The sequence below is a fragment of the Ammodytes marinus genome (genome assembly GCF_949987685.1).
Source record: "Ammodytes marinus genome assembly, chromosome: 10".
In the NCBI taxonomy this organism is placed as follows: Eukaryota; Metazoa; Chordata; class Actinopteri; order Uranoscopiformes; family Ammodytidae; genus Ammodytes; species Ammodytes marinus.
Genome location: NC_137214.1, coordinates 4,025,055 through 4,047,172, shown reverse-complemented (window position 1 = coordinate 4,047,172; position 22,118 = coordinate 4,025,055). Strand labels below are relative to the sequence as shown.

General features: G+C 38.6%; 1 protein-coding gene across 1 annotated transcript; it reads left to right on the top strand.

The window, feature by feature from the left end:
• The first annotated feature begins 3,555 nt into the window (after nucleotides 1–3,555).
• itk (IL2 inducible T cell kinase) lies at nucleotides 3,556–21,746 on the top strand. Its single transcript, XM_080035298.1, has 17 exons — nucleotides 3,556–3,741; nucleotides 3,899–4,003; nucleotides 4,526–4,607; nucleotides 5,607–5,732; nucleotides 5,991–6,028; nucleotides 7,012–7,163; nucleotides 8,093–8,158; nucleotides 9,453–9,507; nucleotides 10,488–10,567; nucleotides 11,950–12,092; nucleotides 12,339–12,416; nucleotides 14,535–14,703; nucleotides 15,455–15,671; nucleotides 16,553–16,617; nucleotides 17,409–17,527; nucleotides 18,194–18,351; nucleotides 19,472–21,746. The coding sequence occupies exons 1-17, from the start codon at nucleotides 3,604–3,606 to the stop codon at nucleotides 19,526–19,528; spliced, it is 1,848 nt and encodes a 615-aa protein (XP_079891424.1). The 5' UTR covers nucleotides 3,556–3,603; the 3' UTR covers nucleotides 19,529–21,746.
• Nucleotides 21,747–22,118: the final 372 nt, after the last annotated feature.

Sequence of the window (22,118 nt, the reverse complement as noted above, 5' to 3'; positions counted from 1 at the left end):
ATAAAATATATAAAAAAATAAGGTAACGACCGTCACGTAGCCAAATGGAACGGCGTAAAAGTACCGTTCTTTCTTCATATATTTACTCAAGTAAAAGTAAAAGTATGTTGCAATAAAACTACTCCTAAAATTACAATTTATTCAAAAAGTTACTCAAGTATTTGTAACGGAGTAAATGTAGCGCGTTACGACCCACCTCTGCAAATGAGTGCTCCAATTTTAGAATATACAGATACAGGAGAAAAATAAATCAGAAGTTAACCGTCCATGAGTGTAAAAAGATGTGTCTTGAAGGCTACTAAGCTACAATATATAGCCTAAAAATAGCTTATAGTAGCCTGATATCAGAATAAGTCTATTTAGGCATATGGCCTAGACTACGTTTTGGATTTTATTACCAAAATGTAAGCACTGGAAATAATTAGAATATACGAAATATTTTCAATATGTGTAAATAACTGCATTAACAGATACAGTATACAAAATACTATACTAACAATGTAACAGGGCAGCACAAATGTAGTGATTTTGACAGTTCAATTATTGCACTGACATGGGCCTATAGTAGACTTGAAAATACCTTCAAATGAATAATGGCTTAAATCTGATGAAAGGGTGAACATTCCAAGCTTGTTCTAGTCTATTGACACGACTGTGACAGTGAGTGAACTATTACAGTTTGATGGCCAAAGGAGAGAAGGTTTTCCTGTGACACTCTGTGGTGCATCTTGGTACATTGAGTCTTTCAAAAGACAACTTGATTAAAACAATTATTACTGATTGAGTTAATGTAAAGATAGACTTCTGTTAATGGCATTATTTTTTAAAGAATAACAATAAAATGTGCAATTAACATCCTGGGCTACTTACACTGCAGTGATGAAATATGTTATACAAATATAAGAACAAAATGTAAAATCAAATAATAACTATTTATACAGTGTATTTGCAGAGCACTTTTCAAGCAAGTCATCCAACAAAATACTGTAGATTTGTAAATGGTCTCCTCGCATGATCAGCATCTGAATATTTATGTGTAGTTAGGAAAGCAATTATTTAAATATGAATATTAAGAGAGAAAAAAAGTATTTGCTTACTATTCACGGTCAGTCATAGACCTACGATACATTTTTTTTAAATCATTTAAAATATACACTGCAGCCGAGTGCAACATATATAAATGTATATGGAACATTATAGGTAGTAGATAAACCAAATTGTTGTGTCATTTTAGATCGTATCCTTCACATTTTTTCGATACATTCTGATGATACATTTTTGTTTGGTCTTTCCCGCTTGATATGTCTCTGTCTGCTATATTGTTGTTGCTCTCTTGTACCAACTACACCCACACTCACACCTAGAAGACCACAATATCTTTCAGTTTCAATTCATTTACACTTTTCTGCTGTAAATTAAAGTTTATTTTGAGATGTTTTTTTTTTCAAAAACTAGAACTATGATGAAACTCAATGACTGCACGCCACGGGAAATGAGACCAAACCTTTACACTGTTAAACATTTCAACACAAATAGTAGAGATTAAACGTAAAAAGAAATTCAAATATTTGGAAGTTTACAATTTTATTTGCACCCCTACCAAATGTAGGACAAACGTTTTCCCGAGCAATGATTTAGACATGATCTTCATTGTTCGACCTCTTTCTTTAGTCAGAGAAATGCCTTAACATTAGTCAGATGCGATTGAGACCAGATGATATAGTTCAGTCTCAACCAAGATTGTGGTTGCGTTCCGAATCGCATACTTTCTACTATATAGTATGTAGAAAAAGGATTTAGGATGTCCCGATTCTTGTGGCCAGATTTAGGATGGTTAGAAGTACCCGGATGTCCTACTTCATGCGGCCAAGATTGTTAGTGTTGAAAACTGCATCCTATTTGGGCGATTCTGACCCACAATCCAGTGCGCATGTGAAGTGACGTCACATCGACGAAGCCTCCATATGAAAACAAACAGGGATGCGACGGATATAAAAGCAAGAGGCAAGATTAAGGCGCAATGTTATGATGAAATAAGAGAGTAAAGTATGTCCCAATAGTATGCATACTGCATCCTAACTAGATTATTTTTATCGTCGGATGTAGTATGTAGAATAGAAAAAAGAAAGAGTATGCGATTCGGAACGCAACCCAAGAGGCAAGATTAAGGCGCAATGTTATGATGAAATAAGAGAGTAAAGTATGTCCCAATAGTATGCATACTGCATCCTAACTAGATTATTTTTATCGTCGGATGTAGTATGTAGAATAGAAAAAAGAAAGTGTATGTGATTCAGAACGCAACCTGTATGTCGGACTAAAGAGTTTTTTCCTGATGGTGGTGCTAGAGCCAGAAAGCCTCCATAGAAATATTTCATTTAGATGATGCATGAAGTCTGGGGACTGTTGGTTTCAATGCTGAACTATATCTAACTTTCTAAAAATCTACTTTTCTAGCTCTAAAGATTATTTCTGAACAAAAAATATTCTGAACCGCAAGTATGGCCTCATGTTTACACATAATCTTAAATAGAATATGTCTGTGCTTGTCAAGACGGATATCATCAGTGAGGCATATCATAAGATCACAAGATAAACAAAGTTACACAACACATTCTGGCAACAAGACATTACTTTGCAGAGCCTGAAACTTCAGCCTTAACACAAAGAAGTTTCCAAGTAAGATACAGGTGTTCAACAGGTGGTTTTGATAGGTTCATGTTTTTTTTTAGCTCTTATTTATTTGTAAGGCAAGGCAAGTATTATTTGTATAGCACAAGTCAGACAGAAGGCCATTCAAAGTGCTTTACAGGGGCAAGATTAAAATACACAAGACACATTAGAAAAGCGAGTGAATAGAAATAAAACATTTAAAAGTGATTGAATATAAGTAGAGCATTTCAATTAAATAAAAATTACTGGTTAAAATGGAAACTGTACATTTTCTTGTTAATGTCCAACTGTGTGTCAATACCAGCTTACATTGCCTCCTTTAAGGTGTATAATTTGTCAGGAAAATTTGCAAAAGAGCAAAGATTAAAGGATTGCCAAGCTCCTACAGGTGCACACTTGAACCTATTGCAACATAGTCAGTGACAGTACAAGTGAAAGCATGTGCAGTGTGTGTGTGTGTGTGTTGGTTTTGTGTGTGTGTGTGTGTGTGTGTGTGTGTGTGTGTGTGTGTGTGTGTGTGTGTGTGTGTGTGTGTGTGTGTGTGTGTGTGTGTGTGTGTGTGTGGTGTGTGTGTGTGTGTGTGTGTGTGTGTGTGTGTGTGTGTGTGTGTGTGTGTGTGTGTGTGTGTGTGTGTGTGTGTGTGTGTGTGTGTGTGTGTGTGTGTGAGAGAGAGAGACATCTGATCTGATTGCTAGCACAACCCATTTCTTGCCGTAAGGATGTGGTTTACCGATTGCAACAACTTTGTGCCGGAAGCTCTATATGGCTTCTAACCCCCACTAGTTTTCTTTTTCTCTCTCTCTCTTTTTCTCTCTCCCTCTCTCCCCCCCCCCCCTCTCTCTCTCTCTCCCTCCCTCCCTCTCTTCCTCTGAAAGACAAAAAGCCACCAGCAGTGTTTTTCTCACATTCTTTTTTCATAGCCGTGTCAACATGTTTCCCAGGGTGATTCTGAAGGGAACTATGATTAAAAAGTCTCAACAGAAGAAAAGGACATCGCCATGCAACTACAAGGAGAGGCTTTTTGTGTTGGACACCCAAGACCTGACGTATTCAGAGCGCCGTTGTGGGGTTAGTAGGCTATGTGATGTGCCCTCATTCACTTTCTATTGTGTTACTGGTTTTACACGGTTTAATTATACATTCTTGGTCTGTAATTCTTAAAATAACTTGGAATTTTGAATGATATCCACACAAAGTGAAGATGCATGTTTTTTTTTCCTTACAGAAAAAGCCCATGGTGAAGGGTTGCATCGAGCTGTGCAGGATAAAGTGTGTGGAGATAGTGTGTAGCGATGTCCCCATACCATGCACCTATAAGTACCCTTTTCAGGTGAGGTACACTGAACAAGGACTGCACTTCATTTTGTTACATGTTCCAATGACAAATAAAGATAATCTATTCTAGGTAACACTTTACAATAAGGGTACGTTAAGTAACTGTTATTTAATGTTAAGTTTATGCTATTAATGGTTAGTTAGTGCTTATTAAGCATTTACTAACTGTTAATGCTCGGTTATTAACGGCTTCTTAATGCTTGGTTAGGAGTTAACTATGCTTGTTAACTAATGTTTAGTTAAGTATTAACTAAGCATAAAGGTTAGTGCATGCTTAGTTAATGCTTATTATTTGCTTACTTATCAGTTATTAACAGTGAATTAATGCTTTGTTAATGTTTATTAAGCATTAAGTAAGCATTAACTAAAGGTTAATTAATGTACCCTTATTGTAAAGTGTTACCCTGTTCTATTCTATTCCATTATTAAATCAAATGTATACAGTAAGTATGATGTATGATGAAGCATGTAGTAGTGTAAGTGACGGGTGGTATTTTTTTCTCAAACGTGTCCACAGGTTTTTCATGGCAACCATTACCTTTACATTTTTGCCCCGGACAACGACTGCCGTCAGAGATGGGTCAGAGCCCTCAAAGAAGGTGAGCAAATTGACACAACTATACAGACTGTATATTGGCACCAGCAACCCAACTGCAACCTTAGCTTGTAAATAACACAATCTGATAGACTTGCAACACGTTAGCCTCATAGCATAATTGCCTAAATCATATTTATTCGACTGTACTTATACTCTACATCTACTTTATTATACATCTACTGTACCCTACATCTACTTTACCCTACTCTATAACCCTTAAAATATGACTTAGGTAATTGTGCTAGTAGGCTAACGAACAGTAGATGTAGAGTAGAGTAGAGTAGATGTAGAGTAATAGTAGAGTAGAGTAAATATGATTTAGGCAATTATGCTGTGAGGCTAACGACTCGTCCCCCCAGCCATCACAACTCTGAACACACACAGCATGTTGTTATGTTATACTATGGTTGCCCCCAAACTGACTACAGAGTAACCCACCATATAAACTGAACTACGTCAGCCACTTTCACCCTCCCCATAGTCACTTTTTAACACTTTTAGAATTGCTAAATGTGGCACTCTTATTATTTTTTTTTTTACACATTTTATTCTTCATAATCGGTTGGTTTTTATTGGTCATTTCATTTTATTCTGATGCCAGAAAAACAAGCTGGAAAATCTCCCTGGACTAGAATCTTTTTTTAATGTTGCACTATATGTCTTTAATGTTTAATGTTCAAACTCTCCCTGCGTTCCAAATCACATACTCTTTCTTTTTACTACACTACATACTAAAGTACAGAAGAGTTTAAGGGCCACGGGAGGGGAAAAAAATCAGATAAGGAAGATTTTTTTTTCATTACGTTGAGAAATGTCAAGAATAAAGACACATACTCCAAAATGCTATTGGAGTTAGTGGGGCATTTATGTATTTTCAGCATACTACAATTGACGTGCATGTATTGGGACATCCTAAATCTTTTTTTGGCATACTAAACAGTAAGGAAGTATGGGGAATTGGAACGCAGGGTCAATTGCTTTAATTCTATCTGATACACAGAGACAAAGCAGAACAATTTGGTGGCCAAATATCACCCCAACTTCTGGATGGATGGGAAATGGAGATGTTGTCAACAAACGGAGAAACTGGCGACAGGTTGTAATGTGTACGACCCAGTGGGGTTTGGTGTGTATTCTTCCATCTTTTATATATATATATCTTAATCAAGGACTCAATGCTAATCTGTCCTCTTGGTTTGACCCTTGACATTGTCTCATCTAAATGTACGAGAGTTGAAATGTAATTGATGTGATTGTGATGTTAATAAAGTAGAGTGGTTAGAACTTATCATTCTAGAAAATCCAGTACATTTTTTTTCTGTAAATTTGGATGCTCTGTAAAACATTCTCGAATTTCCTTTTTTCTTTTGTAATTTCTCCACAGCGTCTAAAAAGCCACTTCCTAAGCTCCCGGACCCAGAGGTAAAGCATACAGCTCATGTACACCATGTACCAATACTGCCCAAACTTGTTATAGGCATTCTTCTATAGCTGACAATGTGTTATCAATTATAATATTTGTTTGTTAAGGCCTTCTCTATGGGAGTGTGTGCGTGCGCTTTTGTTTTTTTGGTCTACTCTGTGTCTCGTTTTTTTTTCTAAGTTGAGGTGAGACTGCATGTAAAAAAACGTAAATTTTTTTAACGTATAGATATCATCATGAAACTTTTCCAGTTGATAACTTACATAAAAATCAACTGTTCTCTTATTCAAATGTTCCAGAAATAATTCAATACATGTGCAAAGTTGGCAATATGTTACAAATTGTATGTCATAAATTTACAGCGCTTTAAAAAAAAAAGTTCAAATCTTTTATTTCATTTTCACAACACATTGGTGTCCAAAGTTTTTTTACAGAACAGACTTAGGATACAGCCTTTTTTATATATCATGCAGGTCTTAAAAAATGCAGTGTTTGGCTTTAGATCAACTTTCCATGTTATCTTGTGTGTGAAAATACACATCTGAAAATCATTGTGTTTTTTTTTTAAAGTATATGTAACATAGTGTGATTTTAGTACATTCTAATAATAAAACATTTGAAAAAAAGTTAAATAATGATCTGCCCCACTACATACAGCCCCGGAAAAAAATGAAGAGACAACTCCAAATGTTCAGTGTCTCTTGTTTTACTATTTTTAGGCATACGTTTGAGTGGAATGAACATTTTGGTTTTATAATATAAACTACTGACAACATTTCTACCAAATTCCAATAAAACATTTTGTCATTAAGAGCATTTCCATTAAGTTATGTGGAGATGAAGATTCAAGAAAAATCCAGACTGGTATCTTATTTCTTTCCGTAACTGTATCCAATCATTCCTTCTCTCAGTAAAACCCTTTTCATAAAATGTCCCTTATAATGTGTTGAGGTGAAGACTTGTTGTTATTTCTCTGTGTCAGTTGAGAGTGCATGATACAGGCCAGAGTACAGTGGTGGCCTTACAGGACTACAGCCCTCTTGGAGACCATGACCTGCCCCTCCACAAAGACCAGTCTTACACCCTCGTCAACGGCTCACACACTGAATGGTGGCTGATAAAGGACGCCAGTGGGTAAGACACATAAGGAACCCACATTAGTTAACAGACACTGCAGGCAATAACATTCCCTGCGCTCCGAATCACATACTCTTTCTTTATTCTATTCTACATACTACATCTGACGATATAAAGAATCTAGTTAGGATGCAGTAGGCATACTATTGGGACATACTTTTACTTATTTATTTCATCGTAACATTGCGCCTTGATCTTGCCTTTTGCTTTTTTTATCCGTTACATTCCCGTTTGTTTTCATATGGAGGCTCCGTTGATGTGACGTCACTTCAGGTTCGCACTGGATTATGGGTCAGAATCGCCTAAATAGGATGCTGATTTCAACACTAAAAATCTCGGCCGGATGTAGTAGACATCCGGGTCTTTCTAACCATCCTAAATCTGGCCACAAGAATCGGGACATACTAAATATTTTTTCTACCATACTAAATAGTAGATAGTATGCGATTCGGAACGCAGGGATTGACACTGGTCAATTTTGCTTTCATAACATGTCTTCTTTCATACTAGTGTAAATCAAAAGTTTCAGAATGTACATTTAGGTGTTTATTTGGCTTTTCTGTTTGGGTCTGTATATTTCTCCCATTCAACCATCTTTAACGGACATTATCTCAACATGTTTTTCCCCCTTGAACCAGAAATCAACTTCTAGCACTATTCTGAAGGCTATTACACCAGCATTTGTTCATATGCTGTATCCAAAATCTGCTAAGTAGAAAAAAACAATGGACATTCATACAGTATATTGTTCTTATTGTATTAATGTCAGTAATCAACTGGCACATTCTTATGATGATATCGCTAAGTTAAAATGTTACCCTATCCACCCTGCAGTGTCTGGCCTTAACATAATAGCGTGTGTGTTACCGTGAGGATGATTATGGGTCTATACATTAATTAATCTTTTCTCCCTTGTGCCTCATCAGGAACACAGGCTATGTACCCAGCACGTATGTGGCTGAGAAATCTGCCAGCAACTTTGAGAGATTTGAGTGAGTTTGGTTTAATTTCTCTTCCTCTGTGATTCTATTCATTTGTGTATTTATTTGTTTCAGGACAATGCACATTAATGAACATGTACAGCAGTACACGTAAAAATGCCAAATTGTAGCCTGGGGGCTGATTTCCATCTGTAGTCCATTAGACAGGTTGATGTTACAATACAAATGACAAAGATATACAATAGAAACATTTGCTTTATACAAATATGGAGAAACAGAAAGAAAGAAAAGTAAAACAGGATCATTCATTAGTAGGATTAGTAGGTTAAACAAACACACAATTAATACACAACTTAAAGGGTACAGCATACATTACGAGGTGGTTGCACCTTCTAATGATCAGTGGTATAAAGTTAACCTGAAACGCATACTTGAGTAAGAGCAGAGATACCTCACTAGTAAAACAACCCTGTTACAAGTTACAAGTCAACTATTACAATACCACTCGAGTAGAATAAGTATTGGATTTTAAAAGTATTTTAAGTATTTAGCTTGTGCGTAATATAATGCCCAAAGATGCACTAGGTATAGAGCTTAAGCAATGGAGGAGAACGTATTCACATCCTTTACTTATAGGTAAAAGTACAAATACCAACATACTAAACTGTAAAAAAATAAATAATAATAATAATAGTATGGTAAGAGGAAAGGTCCTGCATTTCCTTTACTCATTTAGAAGTATGTAAGTCACGAAAATGTACTTCATAACATGACATTTCTAAGCATGTTTGCATTAAGAATTACTATCATCAAAATAGTCAATAGCCAATTATTTTCTGTTAGTGTTGGGCATGTAGCCTACGCTATTTGATATCTCCTACCGAATTGTAGTGGAGTAGCATGAAGGCAAGGCAAGTTTATTTCTATAGCACAATTCAGACACAAGGCCATTCAAAGAGCTTTACAGGAGCAAGATTAAAATACATAAGACACATTAGAAAAGTGAATGAATAGAAATAAAACATTTAAAAGCTAATGATTAGAAATAAAACATTTAAATACAATAAAATTGCAGGTTAAAATGGAAACAGAAAAGTCTTCAGACTTGATTTTAAAAGAGCTGAGAGTTGCAGCAGACCTCAAGTTCTCTGGGAGTTTGTTCCAGATATGTGGAGCATAAAAACTGAAAGCTGCTTCTCCTTGTTGTTCGAAAGGAAAACACTAAATTAAAGGGCATGTACATCAAACATGTAGGCTACCTCTGCCTATTATTAACATGCAGATGTCAGTGGATCCATTAGAATTCTCTCTATAACTGATGTGTGTTTGATTTGTCCTCTGACAGATGGTACAACAAGAACATAACCAGAGCGCAGGCAGAGGATTTGTTAATGGCAGAGGTAAAAACACACACACACACGCAAGGAACCAGTGATGATTCAATCACTTTCCATCAGTTTATTTTTATCTCCCACATCACGTCTCTTTCACAGAACCAAACAGGCTCCTAATAATAATTCTGATAATTAGCACCACGTTGCGCCTCTTATGACGCAGTGCACTATTGCACTTTGACTGTGCCTCCTACAGCAGTCTTGCATTTGCAAAAAAATAAATAATGCAAATGCACCTGCAAAATGCAACGAGAATCCGACTAGACACGGGACATGTGAAAATGTGAAATGTCTCGCAAACCACAATGTTTCCTCCAAAGCTGAATTTCCTGCCGTTAAAAAGTGCATTGCTTATAGTTGAACTTAACAAGCGGGAGGTGGAATCATCTACATTACATTACATTACATTACATTACATTACATTACATTACATTATATTACATTACATTTTATTTAGCTGATGCTTTTTATCCAAATTGACTTCCATTAAGTGCATTCAACCATGAAGGTACTTAAACTCAGAACCACAAGAATCCAGCAAGTACTTAAAGGAATACTTCACCCATTCGAAAAACCGGCATTCTATCATTATAAAATCGCTATTGTAATATAATGAATGAGGTTTTTCTTCCCTCAGTCTTCGCTTGTCCCAGCTGTCCTGTTAATCCTAACCCTACATTTTTACTAGTGTCATGTCACACTAGTAAAATGTAGGGTTAGACAGTGAGACCATAAAACACTATTTCTGCCTTTTTTCTCAGGCTAGGATGAACCGATTTCAAAAATGTTTGCACATTTATACTACATAGGATCTCAGAGTTCAATACACCTTCATATTCCCACCGGTGAAGTAGGTCTTTAACAATCTAATGCTCTCAATCACTTCTATGCCAGTGCTGGTATTAGCTGCAAAACAATGAGTGAACATGTCTTATATGTGTATTATTACATTTCTTCTTTTTTTGTCATTTTTAACATTATTTTAGAGAAAAGAAGGTGCATTCATGGTGCGCGACTCCAGACAGGCTGGAGTGTACACAGTATCAGTCTTCACCAAAGCACCGGGGTAATTCTACTTCACACTTACACACACAATGTAAAGGTGCACTATGTAACTGTGGGGTGTGTCAGAGAAGTGAAACATTTTCTAAGGTATATTCTCATATCTGAATAAACAAACTTTCCTCACAGGAAAATGTGATCCCTGGAACACTGTTTGAAGTTAGAAAAGCTTCCTGAAAAGTCACTAGAACAATGTAGGGTCTGGCGATGAGCAATAGACCTTCCCAACTCAAGGGGGGAGGGGGGGGGGCACTTACGCATGCATCACAAATAACACTGCATGCAATTGGATAGCACTACAACCAATCAGACCAATGAACAAAGTGACGTATTAAGCCCCATTCGTTCAGCGAACAGCGAGGTTAACTGGTAAATGAAACTTTTGGCGTGGTCGGTCGGCAAAACAGAACATTCCACTTACTTGCTAATGAAAGATTTGAGTGCCGTCTTCCAAATCGTTAAGGGTCGAGGCCCGAAGACGACTCAAACTCACACAACATATCCACAGCCATCTCTGTTGTTTACAATCACTCCTTCGACGGCGCATGCACGTCACTGTCGTCATCCGGTTACGTCCGCCCCAGAGCACCATACAAAGGGCTCTGGCCCGCCCATATCAGATATGAACGATTTGATTGACAACTCTGAAAATTCGGACATAGTTAATGAACTTCACTGGATTCTGATTTAAATAATTAATACATTTTGATTTACAGAAACATTTTCTAGTCTTACATTTGGCTCCAGATGTTTCAAAATAATGTAGTTTTGATTTAGGTTCATAGTATTATGAAATACTAAGAATGACACTTGATGTTTGTAAAGCTAACTGCAGGCTCTGAAACTGCATAGTGCTCCTTTAAATAGATCATTGGTGATTAAAATCTTTCTCTTTACACTGTATTTGTAAAATACCTGGTGTAAAATGAACAATAACTGTGTTTTGAAATCAGTGACAGTTTTCTTATCTTATACTGTTCATTGTGATATATATTGAGCATCTCACACTTGAGACTGCTGGCTTCTGGAAACTATCCCTGTTTTCCAATACCCATACTTCCCTACTATTTAGTATGCCAGAAAAAGATTAAGGATGTCCCAATACTATGCAGGTCAATTCTAGTATGCTGAAAATACATAAATGCCCCACTAACTCCAATAGCATTTTGGAGTATCCGTCTTTATTCTTGACATTTCTTGACATAATAAAAATAAAAATCTTCTTTATCTGTTTTTTTTTCTCTCTCTCCTGTGGCCCTAAAACTCTTCTGTACTTTAGTATGTAGTGTAGTAAAAAGAAAGAGTATGTGATTCGGAACGCAGGGTATATATAGCGTGGTTTGTTAGCATGACCAGGCATCTCTCGTGCTGTATATCCCCCTTCAGTTCAAACGGGGAGAAGAATCCACGGGTGAAACATTACCAGATCAGGCAGGCGGACGAGGGAGAGGCCACATTCTACCTGGCAGAGAAGTACCTGTTCAGCACCATTCCAGAGCTCATACACTACCACCAACACAATGCTGCCGGTGAGCTTTACCACATCCTCACATCTTCAAATGACAACAATAACACAAGCCTAAAGGAAGTATGTACTAATAAACACAACAAAAGGAATTATGAAAATGCGTAGTGAAGAAATGTGTGTGTGTGTGTGTGTGTGTGTGTGTGTGTGTGTGTGTTTGTGTGTGTGTGTGTGTGTGTGTGTGTTTGTGTGTGTGTGTGTGTGTGTGTGTGTGTGTGTGTTTGTGTGTGTGTGTGTGTGTGTGTGTAAGGCCTGATAACGCGTTTGAGACACCCCGTATCTCAAGATGGAGGCTGCTGCTCCCAGGATGTCCCCGACCCCTCAAAAGGTTAGAGCTGTGAACTGTTGTGTCAATGTATATAACCTACAGTTCTTCTCAACAGCTTGAATGCACAATGACAATACAGCGCTCTGCACCTGCACTCAATACACTTTCATTCAACTTTTTTTTCCCACAAGATTGTCATGCAATCATTGTATTTGTGTGTACATGTTTTGAAACAAGGACAATCATTGTAGCACGGGTTTTGTCCTGCAAATCTGTGCGTCGATTTGGAATGGCAGTTTGTGCAATAGTGTACACTGCAAAGAAAAATGCGTACACTGTTTCCTAGATGTGTTTTATTAAATTGCAAACTGAGCGTCAATGCAAATTGTGTGTTAGAAAACTACACACACTAAGTACAAAGCTGAGAAGGCGCATTCAGTTTCGGCAGACTTGCTAAATGCTTTGGCTAGAAGTTTAAACGGTTTCTGAAAATTGTGCTTAAAAAAATCACTATAGTATGTCCAAGCATTCAGAAACAACAGTAAGCGTGGCTATGCAAACCCAGAACAACTGTAATGCTGTAAAAGTGTTCTTTTTGCCGACCTCTAGTGGTTGTCAGATGAGTTTACACCATAGATTGTATATATAACACAGGCTGGTTTCACAACAGCCAGACAACCATCTGACTGCTTGGACTTGCGCAACAACCTTAAAACTTTCATAATGCTTTGATTAGAATGACCCTGCATTCCGAATCGCATACTTTCTACTATTTAGTATGGTAGAAAAAAGATTTAGTGTGTCCCGATTCTTGTGGCCAGATTTAGGATGGTTAGAAAGACCCGGATGTCTACTACATCCAGCCAAGATTTTTAGTGTTGAAAACAGCCTCCTATTTGGGCGATTCTGACCCATAATCCAGTGCGAAACTGAAGTGACGTCACATCAACGGCGCCTCGTAGCCTTGTACATGATTTGTGGGTCTGGGTATTGTCTTATTTTGTGTGTTGTGTTTTTATGGAACTGGCAAAAGTCCAGCAGACCCTAACGGCTCACAACACCTTTAAAGTTACACACTTAGTTAAGATGAATAGGGTTGTCCTCCATTGGGTTAATGTTGTGTAACCTGTTATAAGGCAAAGCTTGTGCATTGTGCAAAGGTCAACTTGCCTCACAATAGCCGAGCACCTGCAGGCTTTATTTTGTGTAAGTGTTTTTATTCCTGCATACAAGCATTTTTGGGATTATAGAAAAACAACTTTGGGGAAACGTTTATTTTGAGAAAAGCATTAAGAAAGATGTTAGGGGTGCCCTTAGCTCAGTTGGTTACCTCAGTCCCCCCCCCATGGGCCTCGGCCAGCAGCAGACCCGGGTTCGATTCCAGCCCGCGGTCGTTCTCTGCATGTCACTCCCCTCTCTGCCCCATTTCAAACTCTGTCTCTACACTATCAATAAAGCATAAAAATGCCAAATAAATATCTTTAAAAAAAGCATTAATAAAGATTTGTTGATATTTGAAAGGGAATTTGTTGTTAAAGTTAAGGGGGTATTTTTCCATGATTTTTTTTTTTTTTTTAACATTTTGCTGACTTTCAAATCACATACTTTTTATCTTTACTACATACTGGTTTGGATACTTATTTTAATTGGATGCATTAGGGCGTCCTGGTATTTCTGGCATACTGCATTTGACATGCATGTATCTGGACATCCTAAATCTTTTTGCTGGCATACTAAATTGTATGAAAGTACGGGTATTGAATGTAGGGATATTTATGTGGCTAGGAAGAGCTCTCGGGCTTTACAATCAGAGGTAAACCCTGCGTTCCAATCCCCATACGTCCCTACTATACAGTATATAGTAAGCCAGAAAAATATTTAGGATGTCCCAATACATGCAGGTCAATTGGAGTGTGCTGAAAATACATAAATGCCCCACTAACTCCAATAGCATTTTGCCGTTTTTGTCTTTATTCTTGACATTTCTCGACATAATGAAAAAAAAAACTTCCTTATCTTTTTTCTCTCTTCTGTAGCCCTAAAAACTCTTCTGTACTTTAGTATGTAGTGTAGTAAAAAGAAAAAGTATTGTGACTTGGAATGCAGGGAAAGTCTGGAGTAATCAGTATGTATTCTCCGGTGTATTGATGCTCTTCTATGTGTGTTGTTGCTCCACAGAGCAGTGGGAGGTGGACCCCGAGGAGCTGACCCTGGGCCAGGAGCTGGGCAGTGGGCAGTTTGGTGTGGTGCTGGAGGGGGTCTGGAGGGACAGGCAGGTGGCAGTGAAGATGGTCAGAGAAGAGTGCATGTCTGATGACGACTTTAAAGATGAGGCCAGAGTCATGATGTAGGTTCACTCACTCAGCTCCCTCATATCACTCAGGCTAAAATCTTTAAAAAAAAATACCCCCCATCCGTCTGCACATGATGTAAGGAAAACATTCAAAATGTACATTTACATTCAGGTGTTTATTTGACTGAATCTTGTCTGTTTGCGTCTGTATATTTTCTCCTATACAACCATCTTTAACGGCCATTATCTCAACATTATTTTTTCTTTCAATACTCTGAACCAAACATCTCAACTTTCTGAAGCACCAACATCAACTAAACTTTCCATAATCACTCTAAGCACTGTTTTGAAGGTTATAACAGAAGGATTTGTTTCATGAGATATTTTTCTTTTTCAAAACATGCAGAAAATACATTTTTAAGACCTGTGTTTCTGAAACAAGGCTGTATCCAAAATATGTACTGTAATAACCATGGACACTTATAGAAATGAAGTTAAGATTGTAACTCTGGCTTCATCCATCATCTTGATTTTTGGATTCATAGACATTCACCCAGCTGTCGCTCTGTATGTGCACCGGCAGAGAGAGGTGCCGGCTTGTAGTGTTCTCTCTTCTGATTGGATATCAGGTTGTGGGATACCAGAAAAGTTTATATGCCGATTACATGCAGCGCGGGCGACTGAGAGATCGGAGTTATGAAACACACACACAATATAAGTGTTCATCACTGTATGAATAAAGAGCGATTTAACATAACACAACGTATATTAACATAAATATATCGCTTACTTCACCTTTTAACAGGAGGTTGTCCCATTGTAAGCTGGTGCAGCTGTATGGCGTGTGCACACAGCGCTCGCCCATGTGTCTGCTGTTTGAGTTGATGGAGAACGGCTGTCTGTCAGAGTACCTGCGGGCCAGGAGAGGCAGCCTAACCCTGGACACTATGCTGGCCATGTGTCTGGATGTCAGCGAGGGCATGGCCTATCTAGAGAGCTCCAACTTCATCCACAGAGACCTGGTAAACCCAACAGCTCTCACACCATCCTACATGTCTGCATCTTCTCTCTGTTACAAACAGTCAGCCCTTTTTCTTAGCCTCATTAGAGACTCTCCCTGCGTTCCAAATCACATACTTTTTCTTTTTACTACACTACATACTAAAGAACAGAAGAGTTTAAGGGCCACAGGAGAGAAAGAAAACAATCAGATAAGGAAGATTTGTTTTCATTATGTCGAGAAATGTCAAGAATAAAGATGACTACTGCTATTGGAGTTAATGGGGCATTTATGTATTTTCAGCATACTACAATTGACGTGCATGTATTGGGACATCTTAAATCTTTGGTATGCTTGGGATTAGTGCAGGTTAGGGAAGAGCAGGGGGTGCTTTGTGCTTTGTGTTGTGTTGTTTTACCTTAGTGAGTCAGTTCTGTCTGTTCTGTGATGCTCTGTTGTGTGCTCTGGGGTTCTGTCCTGTTTATGTTGTTTTTTTTATCTTGTTTAATTGTGTTTTCTTTTAACATTGATGTCAGGGGAATACACATGAAAAATAGCCTTTTGACCCATGTATGATCATTCATGTGTTTTATTCATTTGCACTGTCCCCTTCTTAAATAAATGGTGTAGCGGTTACAAGTGGTCCGGATAAATTTAGCTATTTAGAAATTATCTGAAGATTAAATAATACCTTAATAATGTATTAAAGTTCAAAGTCGGGGCACCAGCGATCCACTTAGGGAAAGCAAAAATAGCAAGTTGTCTCGTTTTATCAATGATTTATTCTCAAATGTGGAATTGAATTGAATTGAATTGAATTGAAATGAATTGAGACTGTGCTCTGTGGATGTCAAGCAGAGCCTCTGATGAGCCTATCCCCCCCCCCCCTCTGCCCCCCTGCAGGCGGCCAGGAACTGCCTGGTTTCAAAGAACAATGAGGTGAAGATATCTGACTTCGGTATGACCAGGTACAACACACCTCATCAGACCCCTCACTAAGTCTTTGAGCTCGTTCACCGTATCACAATATTCATAATGTGTTACTAATACTTAAGGTTTAGCTACTGCAGGTGAATGGAGTTTTATACACATTTTAGTATCCAAAGTTTTTACGGAACATATTTTGGATAAAACCTTTGTTTATTTTATAAATTAAAAAACACTGCGCACATGTCCTAAAAATGCATTTTTTCGGCATGTCATCATGTCATGACATCGGCACACACACATGATTCTGTTTTAATATGGTTGTATAGGAGAAATATGAAGACACAAACACACAGGGTTTAGTCCAATAACCACCTTCATGTAATGTTGGGCCTTTTGATATATTCTAGTATGAAAGAAGACATGTTATGGAAGCAAAATAGACAAGAAATCTCAAAATTGGCCGGTAATTTAAAAAAAAACTTCTTGCCTGCAGTGTCTTCACCTTAACTCATAATAAACACAGCTGAATTCCTTTGTGATTTTCTCAATTTATGACATATATTGCAGTATGTCCATCCTGGGAGAGGGATCCCTTACTCTGTCAACTCTCCCTGAGATTTCTCAATTTTCTTTTAATCCCGATAAAGGTTTTTTTTACTAGGAGTTTTTTCTCAGCCGAGCTAAGGGTCTAAGGTCAGGGTGTCATACTGTATGGAATGTAAAGCCCACTGAGGCAAATGTCTATTTGTGATATTGGGCTATACAAATAAAACTGATTTGATTAGATTTGCTGTATGATGGCTTGTGTTGGCTTTCTGCACTACTGTAGATTTGTGCTGGATGATCAGTACACCAGCTCCCAGTGCTCCAAGTTCCCCATCAAGTGGTCTGCTCCAGAGGTCATCAGATACTGCAAGTTCAGCAGCAAGTCCGACGTCTGGTCCTTTGGTGTGTATTTAGTATGGTAGAAAAAAAGATTTAGTATGTCCCGATTCTTGTGGCCAAATTTAGGGATGGTTAGAAAGACCCGGATGTTCTACTACATCCGGCCAAGATTTTTTTGTGTAGAAAACAGCCTCCTATTTGGGCGATTCTGACCCATAATCCAGTGCGAACCTGAAGTGACGTCACATCGACGGGGCCTCCATATGAAAACAAACGGGGATGCGACGGATATAAAAGCAAGAGGATCAAGGAGCCATGTTATGATGAAATAAATAAGTAAAAGTGTGTCCGAATAGTATGCCTACTGCATCCTAACTAGATTATTTTTATCGTCAGATGTAAGTATGTAGAATAGAAAAAAGAAAGAGTATGCGATTCGGAACCCTCGGAATCTCTGTGTCTATCACTCAGCCTGTCAAACATCCTCCCTCACTCTTTTCTCTGAGTATTCATATCATTTTAAGATACCACATACTGTATGCAGTGGTGTGAAGGAGAGTAGCTGAAAACCACACTTGTTTAAGGGTAGACAAAACACAAAGTGGATGTACAGTCATGGTTCATATTTGCTAAGACAACCTGGTTTGTCGTCATCACATAACATGTAAGCAGCCAGTCAGTCTCTGCATGTGTAGGTGTGTTTCTCTAACAGCTGTGCCCGTTGCTCAGGTGTGCTGATGTGGGAGGTTTATAACGAGGGCCGCCTCCCCTATGACACTCGCTCTAATGCTGAGGTGGTGGAGTCTCTGAGCGCAGGCCTGAGGCTGCTGAAGCCCCGCCTGGCCCCACAGCCAGTCCACCTGCTTATGGAGTGGTGCTGGAAGGAGGTGGGTACCAACAGGACCGCAACGCATTCACACTAGGGTTAGTGTTTGGGGCGGCTTTGGCGAAGCGGGTAGGGTGGTTCGATCCCCCGTCTCCCCGCCACATGTCGAAGTGTCCTTGGGAAAGACATTGAACCCCGAATGGCTCCCAAAAGTTAGCTTGCACCCTGCCTGGTAGCTTCTGCTATTGGTGTATGAATGTGTGTGTGAATGGGTGAATGTGTACAAAACAATGTAAAGCGCTATGAGTCTGTGAAAAATCAGGGAAAAGCGCTAAATAAGTGGAGTCCATTTACCATTCACACTAGTGGGACCCTGTTACATACAACACACTGAGAACAGCACAACTAGAGATGCACCGATTCCACTCAATTTTAAGTACGATCCGATTCTGATATCTGGGTTTTGGATATCATCTGATACCAATACTGTCTAATATCATACTTATGATACCTTTGTTTGTTGGTGGTGATGTTATGTTTAAGGTTTAGGAAGGCTTAAGCAGCGAAGCAATTCTGATTTAAAGCAAAAAAGATATACTAAAATGCATTAAGGGTTTATCTGAACTGTTTTGACAGTGTGAATACAGAAGAACATCAGAACTCCAACCTTTTAATGGCTAAAGTCTTTTTAACGTGTGCTATGTCCATGAGCTCTGGGCTTAGAATGACAATTCTTTATTGGTTAAATCATTTTAAAGAAGACATTTTAAAAACAGACTTTGGAATTTGGATCGGTATGTGGATAGGAGTTGTGTATATATACAGCCGTAGAAAAAATTAAGAGACCATTCTGGATTTTCCTTCAATCTTCATCTCTACATTACTTCATGGAAATGCTCTCAATGACAATATTTTTATTGTGAATTTTGTAGAAATGTTGTCAGAAGTTTATAAAATAAAACCAAAATGTTCATTCTACTCAAACAAATGCCTATAAAGAGTAAAAAAAGAGACACTGAACATTTGGAGTGGTCTCTTAATTTTTTCCACAGCTGTTTATATATATATATATAAGTAGATTGCAGCCAAATGGGACCATACATACTGATATTAGACCGGCCCCATCCCTATTAACACAACTATTTATAATAATGCTTTTTATTTCCTTTTCTCCCCGTCAGAAAGCAGAGGATCGCCCGTCCTTTGCTGTCCTGCTGCATGAGCTGGCCTCACTCTGACCTGTCAACCCACAGACCAAGATCTATAGGCTTGATCAATGAGGGCTGCGTTCCAATACACATACTATCTACTATTTAGTATGCTGGAAAAAAAGAGATTTAGGATCCCGGTCCCGATTCTTGTGGCCGGATTTAGTATGGTTAGAAATTCCCGGATGTCTACTACAAGATTTTTAGTGTGGAAATCAGCATGCTATTTGGGCCATTCTGACCCACAATCCAGTGTGCACCGGAAGTGACGTCACATCGACGGAGCCTCTGCATGAAAACCAACAGGGATGTGACGGATAAAAAAGCAAGAGGCAAGATCAAGGCGCAATGTTATGATGAAATAAATAAGTAAAAGTATGTCCCAAGTGTAGCATGCTGCATCCTATCTAGATTATTTTAATGGGCAGATGTAGTATGTAGAATAGAAAAAAGAAAGAGTATGAGGTTTGGAACGCAGGGCCAGGCTTTATCAATGAGTTCTATTTATTTATTGGTTGATTGATTGATTGATTGATTTATTGATTGACTACTGATTACTTGTCATATTTGTTTTTCAAATGTCTGTGAAGTTTTTGAATGAGATTCCAATTCCTGGATTCAGCACTTTATCTGTTTCATTCCACTGTATATCTTGAGAAGTCTCACACAGTCCATTCAGGCAGCTAGCATGCTAACTGCTTGTGTATGTTAATGTTTCAAATATTCTACAATATCTCTGTACATTAAAGCGGCTACGAGTAACATTTAAATATCTTTTAAACAGCCTCATGTTTCCTCTCATAATCATAAATTACCTTTAACAGCAAACGAGTCCATCAGAGCAAAGAAAGACGTTTTTAAATAGTTTGTATTACTGCTTTTGGTCTGGTCGCACACCCAGTCCGATTTTCGGTTCGCTCGTGCAGGCTCTATGGTCACATATCCGTATTGGTCGCAGATTTCAGTGTAGTGCAGCAACGCGATTTGAGAAGCCTATCCCCCCAGGTGAGGGAAGGGGAGCGGGAGCCTTGTTTGAGACAGTTGTTTGTCGTCATAATGACTGATAACGGGGCTGAACCATCAAAGAAAAAATACAATGAAGAAAAGCTAAAAGGGAGAGTGATATAGGCTACGCGCGGGACCAGGGCGTTGCCAAGCAACGTGTATACAATTTCACGAGAGCGAAACTAGACTGCAGTGTTTACTCCTAAATGAATGAGCGGTTGGTACTAACACAAAGTTTGCTTTGCTTCACCATCATCAGATAACCATTATCTGAAATAGTCATTATTTACAACAACATAAACACATTACCTCATCGTGATCCATACTAACTGCCGTCTCTCATTCATTCGCTTTCTGTGAGGACACGTAATCTTTCAGCTCCGTGAGAGAGAGTAGTTAGGTGACACTGCTGCAACTCATTGCAATCAGGTGTGTGTGGCAGTGACTGGCATTAGTTGAGTGTCAAAACCACTCTCACGGAGCCGAAAAGGGTCCTCACACTTTCAACACACGGACATGCACTATATTGCTCCCTTCTCAGTTCACACTCGCGCGCCTGGCACGCGCTAGGAAACAGCTTTGCGACAGCGGGCGTCGTAAAAATACTACCGCTTTTGTCCAAAGGGGACGCCAACGTGCCATGTTACTCGTAGTGGCTTTAAACAGTTGAGATGGTTTTGTTGTTTAACCCATTGTCAATTTAAGTTGTAACCAAGCAATATCGTTGTTTCCCCCACATTTTTTTACCGGTGTCATAAAATTGACGATTTGTGTAAAACCTTACCAATTGTAAATACTAAAGTTTTTTTTTTATTGAAGGCCACTGAAGCTTCTGTAACTCCTCCAAACGGGAGAGGTAAGCAATGGAGCGTTGCAATCTAGAATCTCACCACTGTGTGCTGCTAAATACTCCAATATTTTACACTGTACCTGTAAAGATGATATTTCAACAGTTTTTCACTCTAATGCTGCATATCTCACATAGCCTGGAAATCCAGACCTGCCACTAGGCGCTGGCAAATTAAATCTGCTGCGCCTGTTGGTCTGGACACTCTCCATTAAAGCTCATTAAATATGTCCAAAAATCCGGAGCTACCAATCAAATGGTTCTTTCTGATATGGGCGAAGGAGCCCTATGTATGGTGCTCTGGGGCGGATGTAACCGGATGACGACAGTGCTGGGCATCATGCGCCGCTGAAGCCGTGATAGTAAACATCAAAGATGGCTGAGGATATGTTGTTTGAGTTTGAGACTGCTTTGGCCTCGACACTTAGTGATTTGGAAGACAGCACTCAAATGTTTCATTAGCAAGAAAGAGGAATGTTCCGCCTTCAAGTGAGTTAACGTTTTTCAATTGAGCGATTCCAGGCCTTCTGTACAAATGAAATGAAGTACGATGCTCTGGTACCACTGTCATTCAAATGAGTCCAGAAATGAGTATGCCTACAGGACACACCTCTTTAAATCTTATTGCTTTATTGTAAAGCTAAAGATTGCAACTTGATTTCATTCTCCGGTTCATCTGAACTGCAAATGAATGTTGTCTTTCCCCTTTACTCTCTTCTAAGACTATACACCAGAATGCTTCAGTTACATTTTAAAATAAGATACAAA

Excerpts from the sequence above, each read along its gene's own strand:
- itk (XM_080035298.1), top strand. The coding sequence starts at position 3,604 with ATGTTTCCCAGGGTGATTCTGAAGGGAACTATGATTAAAAAGTCTCAA. Across the intron at positions 3,742-3,898 it reads ATTCAGAGCGCCGTTGTGGG|AAAAAGCCCATGGTGAAGGG; the intron begins GTTAGTAGGCTA and ends TTTTCCTTACAG. Across the intron at positions 4,608-5,606 it reads GGTCAGAGCCCTCAAAGAAG|AGACAAAGCAGAACAATTTG; the intron begins GTGAGCAAATTG and ends TCTGATACACAG.